This window comes from Loa loa, assembly GCF_000183805.2.
Source record: "Loa loa unplaced genomic scaffold supercont3.446, whole genome shotgun sequence".
Taxonomy (NCBI): Eukaryota; Metazoa; Nematoda; class Chromadorea; order Rhabditida; family Onchocercidae; genus Loa; species Loa loa.
This window is the reverse complement of record NW_018108626.1, coordinates 30,404-38,763: the sequence shown is the minus strand read 5'-3', so window position 1 is coordinate 38,763 and position 8,360 is coordinate 30,404. Positions and strand designations below refer to the sequence as shown.

Genomic DNA, 8,360 nt, shown 5'->3' with positions numbered 1-8,360 from the left:
TAAAATTTGGAAATTTTCCATAATTTGCCACAACAAGATGCGAAAATTTGATCAAAAAAGGATGGATAAATTCAATTTACCAATGAACAAAGGCTCGCTTTGCATACATTAAATCAAATTTATAGTCAAGCCTAGCCCAAGCCTCAGCAATTGATGTTGTATTGGCTAGCATACAAACAGCTCGTTGAAGTTTTGCTAAATCACCACCAGGTACAACTGTCGGCGGTTGGTAATTGATGCCTACCTTGAAACCAGTTGGACACCTAAATCTTCTGCAAAATTTAAAAAGCCGATAATTCCAATTTAATTTATTGATGAATTAGTGAGCCGAGCAAAAGTCGTAGCCTTAATTAATCACTCATATGCACTAAGTTTTAACCCTAATCAATCACTCATATGTAATAAGCTTTAGTCCTAATCAGTCACTCATATATAATAAGTTCACCACTTATAAACAATGAATCTCAGAAAGGTTAATTGAAACAAAAAATTATTGGAACAACAAAGAATAAAAATTATTGAAACAACAAAGAAACATACCAGTCGACAAACTGAATTGAACGTTTTGTTTTTATTCCTGCTATAGCCATGTTAACGTCCTTTAAATAAGACATTTTTTATTAGCCTTCATAATTGTCTACTTCGCTATCCATTTGCTGGTCCATAAAGTTAGGCGTTTTAAAATTCCACGTTTGAAACTATTTTCAAATTTTTTCAATATTGAAAAAACATAAGCATCAAAAATGTTAAGCCAAAAATGAAAGCAATGATCAGCTTACTTTAGGGACCACATCGCCTCTAAAAAGTAAACAACATGCCATAAATTTTCCTTCTCTCGGGTCACATTTAACCATTTGATTACCAGGCTCAAAACATTGATTTGTTATTTCAGGCACCGTTAGCTGTTCATGAAAAGCACGCTCACTAAAATTAAAATTGCAAATTTCAAAGATTTCCAATGTATTCGTAACACAACATCAGTATTAATAGCATATCACCTTATCAATTTGATAAAGTAACTCTCCCACAGCATTTCATTGTCTCACCAAATATCACTACTGTTTAATCATTCTATTCAGTTTATTGAACTATTTTCATTTATGCAAATTTATTCTGCTTATGACACCCATTTAATAAAGGATGTGTTACCATCCATTTCTGACAAATTAATGCAAAATTAAATTTTCAGTATTACCTGGAAATAATCGGAGCATATGTAGCAAGCGGAAAATGTATCCGTGGGTACGGTACTAAATTTGTTTGGAATTCGGTTAAATCAACATTTAATGCACCATCAAACCGCAGTGATGCTGTTATCGATGAGACAATTTGGGCAATCAAACGATTAAGATTCGTATAAGTAGGTCGAAATTGAAAATGAAAGTTTTGAAGGACAAATTTAAGAAGCACAAAGAAATGTTAAAATAAGGTGCAAAACGAAATCAGATATTTTTCCAACTCTTTTAAGTTCAAAAATTGGTAACGAAATTAACTTTAATAGATAATGCGAATACTTTGTTATCAAAATATAATAAAAAAGTAATAAGCAAGTTTACATGGCATTTCTATCTTCCCCCTTTTTATTTCATCTTCATTTCAACTTTCGTAGATTAAGTAAACTTTAAAATTACATTTAAATAATAAAATTATGAATTAACCTTATTATGGAAAGATTTTTTCGACAAATTTCATAGATTGCTTCATTATCAACCATAAAGGAGCAATCGGAATGTTCCAAGGTTGTATGTGTAGTTAAGACTGAATTATATGGTTCAACAACTGCTGTGCTAATCCTCGGAGCTTCAATATAATATGTAATATTATTAAATTAGGAAATTTTGCTGAATTGGAAATTTCAGAATCTAAAAGCCAAAAAAATTCCTCGTTGATGAATAACAAAGAAATTATTTTTAAGTAGTTTTTTAAATATAAACCTGGATAAATGCTAAATTCAAGCTTTGATTTTTTGCCATAATCAACGGACAAACGTTCCATAAGCAATGCTGAGAAACCACTTCCAGTACCGCCACCAAATGAATGGAAAATTAAAAATCCTTGTAAACCACTGCACATATCACTCATACCTAAATCAATTTGCACTAATTGTTAGCATATCTAAAATATGTTCCGCTCTTTATCATATTTTAAAGACTTGAAAAATAAACATACTTAAAGACTCAAGAAATACAATATATTTCAAATCTAAGTGATATTTCAATTCTATTCTTACTTCAAGAAATGACATAAAGTAATTCTTGGATAGTTTTTCAAAAATGTAGAAAGCCAGAAAAAAGACAAACATCCCAATTTTAGTCACTTAAAGTATGAGATAGTAACTTTCTTCTAACAATTTTAAAAATATGAAAATGTGAAATAAAGAAATTCAGTGAAAAAAAATCTATCTTCATAAATTCACTCATTTTCATTTAATTAAATGAATAATTTTTAAATCGAATATTTACGTCTAATGCGATCAATGCAAACATCAATAACTTCTTTTCCAATAGTGTAATGGCCACGGGCATAATTATTAGCAGCATCTTCTTTCCCGCTTATAAGTTGTTCGGGATGAAATAATGATCGATAAGCTCCAGTTCGAACTTCATCTGGCAATTAAATTTTTTCTCAAAAAAACTAAGTTCATTTTTTTCATTTTTCAAGTCCCAATTTCAAGAATATTGTCAAAAAACATCACTATGAACAATATTTTTAATAATATTTAAAAATGAAAATAAAAATTTAAAAATTGTATTTTAAAAAAGTTAAATGTCTATTGGTATTCTTATCACATAAAAACCAAAATATTATATCATATCATAGTGAAAAAATTTACCTACAACAGTTGGTTCTAAATCAATAAAAATTGCCCGTGGAACATGCTTACCTGCAAAAAACTTCATGATATTTTTTGTTTTTATTCAACATTATATGATTATATAAATATTCTTCGAACATTCATTGACAATTTGAAGTCGTTTTGCAGCTATTATTAAAGGAACAATTATAAAAACAGCAACTTCGAATGTTATAGGGATTGATCTCGTTCAATTAACAAATCACGATTGATCACGTTCAGACAGTAAAGCATGATTGACATCTCCAAAGAACACATTAGGATTGGTTACGTTCAGATAACAAATCAGGACAGGACAGGTTACGTTCAAGTAACAAATTAGAACTGCTTACATTCAGACAACAAATCAGGACAGGACTGGCTACCTTCAGTTAACAAATCACGATTGATCACGTTCAGATAAGATATCAAGGATTAGATAGGTTCAGACAACATACCACAGTTGATCTCAAACAACAAATTAGGATTGATAACATTCAAACAACAAATTAGAATTGATAAACATTGGTAAAATTCAGATAACAAATCAGGACAGGACAAGTTACGTTCAAGTAACAAGTCAAGACTGCTTACATTCAGACAACAAATCAGGACAGGATTGGCTACTTTTAGTTAACAAATCACGATTGATCACGTCAGATAACAAATTAGGATTAGTTACGTTCAAATAACATATCACAGTTGATTACGTCCAAACAACTAATTAGGATTGGTTATATTTAGATAACAAATCGGGACTGGTTACGTTCAGGTAACAAATTAGAAGTGATTTGCTTCAAATAACAAATCAGGATTGATTACGTCTAGATAACATATCACGATTGATCACGTTCAGGTAACAAATCAGGACAGGACAGGTTGCGTTCAAGTAACAAGTCAGGACCGGTTACATTCAGACAACAAATCAGGACAGGACTGGCTACGTTCAGTTAACAAATCGCGATTGATCACGTTCAGGTAGGATATCACGATTGATTACGTTCAGATAACAAATTAGGATTAGATACGTTCAGGTAACATACCACAGTTGATCACGTTCAAACAACAAATTAGGATTGATAACATTCAAACAACAAATTAGGATTGATAAACACTGATAACATTCGGATAACAAATCAGGACAGGACTGGCTACGTTCAGTTAACAAATCACGATTGATCACGTTCAGATAACAAATTAGGATTAGTTACGTGCAGATAATATACCGCAGTTGATCACGTTCAAACAACAAATTAGGATTGGTTATATTCAGATAACAAATCGGGACTGGTTACGTTCAGGTAACAAATCAGAACCGGTTTCCTTCAAATAACGAATGAGGATTGTTACGTTTAGATAACATATCACGATTGATCACGTTCATATAACAAATCAGGACTGGTTACGTTCAGGTAACAAAGCAGGACGGGACTGGCTACGTTCAGTTAAGAAATCACGATTGATCACGTTCAGATACGATATTACGATTGATCACTTCAGATAACAAATCAGGACTAACCATACACTAATTATATTTATGTTACAGCAGTAACTGCGCTATTGTAGTCAAACAATTAGGCTTTTTGATGTTAAGAAGCAACAAACTTTAATGAGTAATCAAGGCCTATTATCTAAATGTTATTGTTCAGGAAAACGGAAATGATACCATGAATAGTTTCAGCAAAAAATGTATTGTATGAATCATCTTCCGAATCGACAACTTGATCATCAAACATCATACCATTGGGTTGAATGCCATGTTCTAAGCAATATAATTCCCAGCAAGCATTTCCAATTTGTACACCTGCTTGTCCAACATGTACTGATATTACCTCACGCTATAATCAGTACATTATTTGATAATTAACAAGTCATTTAGAAATTGTTCTTTAACAAATCTGTATAAATGTGTGCCTTAGTAAATTTCAATCCAATAATCCGGTAATAATCGTGCAGCATTGGTACTACTGTAAAGCTAATCCAATCTATTGGTTACTGTTCCCAGTTATTAACCGTATTTAGGATTTGATAAATAATCACAGCGATCAGGTTAATCAGTTTTTTTTCCTTTAGCGTTGAAATTAAGCAATCATTTTCGTTCAAGGAAACATATAGTTTTCCTATAGGACACAACATGAAAAATTGAATACTCGTAGTCATGAATGAAACTTTATATTGGAAATATATAATTAACTATAATTGAACCCTTTGAAAAAGTAAGGGAAATAAGAGGGAAAAGAAAATTTATGAGACATTTTATTATCGTTGAAGTTTGTTTAGTCAACTTACTCCAAATCGCTTCATTTGATTTAATTGTAAAATTTGAGTGAAGCAAATATTCGCAAAAGTTGAACTGCAATAATTAGAAATGAGACAATAAACAAAATTAAAGAGCATAAAATATTGCTGAATACAACATTCACATAAAAATAATTATGATATGATAACAAAGGAAATGAAAGTAATAGATAATAATCTTGATTACAGCGATCAGAAATTATGATAATAGCAAATTGATGAGACATTGAAATGATGATAATAAAGGGCTATGTCATAAAGGCATATTATAATGATGATCAACAGTGTATTGTAGTATTCATTGATAGCAATGATTAATAAAGTTTATCTCGTTGATGTCTTGAGAATTAACCTATTGTCGCTGTTTTTTTTTTTCACCTTAAATTTGAATCTCTGAATGACACTGTCGTAATTTTCAATTAGAAATATCTAATGAATTCGAGTAATTCAGTTTTTTCTTCGTTTTTCTTCTCTTTTCCTTCTTATTTTATCTCCTTCTTTCCCATTCAAACTAAACATTTATTATATCCATTTCCGATAAATTGTTTTTAGTATATGTTGATTGAAATAGTATGATTGCAAAATGAAAGCTAATAATGAGGAACCTATTATGAATATTTTACCAAAATATTAGTATAAACAAAAGATAAGAAAAATTTGAAGAAATTCAGAAGTTTGATAAAATTTCAAAAAAAATTTTAGCATATAACCAAGGATTGTTAAGTTTCATTCGTAAAGAAGTGAAACAAATATTATGGAAATATTTATGCTTTAATATGAATGGTATAATTGGCAAAACCCAGGAAAGGGACAATTTTCTTCTTCTTCGTCAATGAACATTTCTGATAATATCCCACCCACTTCCTATACTTTGACTATTCATAAATAACATTAAATTGGATTGCTTGTATTCCTGAAGGACAAACATGAAAAGAAGGACTAAAAACTATATCATCGTTATTTATCATCATTTTCACTAATTATACAAACTTAAATTTTACGATAAACAGAAAATTCGTGAATTCTTATGATAATTTAAATGGTAATATGAGGTTAAGAGGAAGGAGTAATAATTATGATAATAAGAAAATATAAAAATTTTAAATACCGATTCATAGAAAAATAAGCCATCAAACAAGGTATAAAAAAAAAAAATGAAATGTTTCTTTTTCCGGATACGGTTGATCAATATTTAGTAAGAATTGCTTAATAGTAATACATAGTGCTAGATAAAGACTAACAGGTAACAATAGAAATAGTAATTATTTAACCTGAAATTTTTAGGAAGAAAAAAATTATTTTTCAACAGAAAATATACTTCATAAGATATTTTTGTTTGAAATAAAATCTATTGATTTATCTAAGAAATAAATGCATTTGCCTTATGTTATTATTATTACTAAAATTGGCCAATTAGTTATAAAACATAAATGGACAAAGAAAAAAAACTGTTTTAAATAGAATGAAAATATAATATAAACATAACAATTTTTGATAAATTTGTCGACAAACGTATCAAATTTACTATGGAATTTTTAATAATAAAATGTAGTTTATGAGCTAATATTATTTTTTACCATTTTAGCTCTTAAAAGCATATTTATAAAAGGCCATTAAATTTAAAACGTATTCCTTTCATTTTCTTTTCAAAGTACTCATATTCCTTATTTTTTTTTACCCCAAATTTACTTCAGAATAAATAAGCCGTAAAAATATGAATTTATCCCATTTATAATTCACCATACTTTTTACATATCTTTTCACTCCACCAAATATAACACTTCAATTAACTACCTGTGGTTAAATATTGGTATGAAATGCAAGATGCAATTCAATTGTTAATTGCAAAATTGTTTTGATAATAAATATTAATTTTTCCCTTTCAATAATAACATAAATATTGATAATAACATTAATAATGAGATTCATTTTAATTTTTCCCCATTTTTCTATACTTTTTTCTAAAATTGTATTTTAATTTAATTGCAATTCACACACCATTTTTTTACAAATTCTCACATTTGAAATTACAATTAATCAAATTATTGCTTTAGTTTTAAGCAATTGAATTGGATGATCCAACAAAATGCAAAAAAACAAATATTTGCATTACATATATAAAAATAATTTAACTTTTTGTCATTTTTTGCAATTTTCAGCTTCTCCTTTTGTTCAACGATTGGTTAACTTTGAAAATATTCAAAATGATGGAATCATTTAAATAAATGAAATAATTTCTTCATTCGTTCATTTATTGTGTTATTTTCAAAATTTGAACAAATATTATTTCCCAAATACAACTATGATTTGGTTGGTAGAATCTATTAACTTATTAATACTTCGTCCTATCTATTTTCTAATACTAACTAAATATTAATTTATATTCAAATTCTTACATTGACCAACACTAATACTGATTCAATTTTTAATATTAGTTAAAACAAATTTAATTTGAAAATTGTTTGTTCCAAAATTAACCAATTAAAACATTTAGCTTAATGTAAAGGTACGTCTCTTTATTAATGTATGTGTTTATTGTTCCTATATTGCTGTAACAATAAAGATTATATCCTATTATTAACTTATTCAATTCTTATTAAATATACAGAGTATGCGCTGGCGTATGTACATGCGTAGGCGGAGTGTATGTGTGGGCGGGTAGTTGTATATGTAAGTGAATGTGTGGGTGGATGTGAGTGGGTGGAATACTTGTGAGTGTTACTGTAACCATATTAGTAATAATAATAATTTCACATTATCATTAACTTTATTCAATTGTTAATGACACTAATATACGTGCATTTAACGCATACATTGTAAATTATACCTGTAACCCACCCACGTATTTTGATCAAATTAACTTGAGCGTTAAAAGTACTTTTTATAAATGATTTCAGCTTTTACATCTGTTGTATCATTTGGTATTACGTCACATTAAATAATAGGCATCAGAGAGAAATGTATTTTAAAAATTTCATTCTTTTTTCAATTGTAAATTTGCCAACATTACACGGAATATTTGGTTTTCAACGTTAATGATTTATTGAAGTTTAAGAGAAAAGAATATATTACAATGATAGCCAAATTGAAAGCAAACGAAAGCTTCAACTGGTCACTTACTTTTTTTTTTTTGCTAATTTTTCTCTCAATGATTCTTTTCTTATTTCATTTTCATATCATTTTAACAAAAAATTTTTACTCAAAATAATACATTAATCATCATAATTCG

The 8,360-nt window shown here is 28.6% G+C and overlaps 1 protein-coding gene across 1 annotated transcript; it reads right to left on the bottom strand.

Moving 5' to 3' along the window:
* Positions 1 to 76: 76 nt before the first annotated feature.
* On the bottom strand, positions 77 to 5,137 carry LOAG_10553 (hypothetical protein; the record flags this gene model as incomplete). The annotated part of the gene is made up of 9 exons (XM_020448188.1): positions 77 to 263; positions 541 to 599; positions 780 to 924; positions 1,196 to 1,310; positions 1,935 to 2,084; positions 2,463 to 2,606; positions 2,834 to 2,884; positions 4,500 to 4,671; positions 5,123 to 5,137. 9 exons carry the CDS (start codon positions 5,135 to 5,137, stop codon positions 77 to 79), a joined length of 1,038 nt encoding a protein of 345 aa, XP_020301645.1.
* Between the last annotated feature and the right edge of the window lie 3,223 nt (positions 5,138 to 8,360).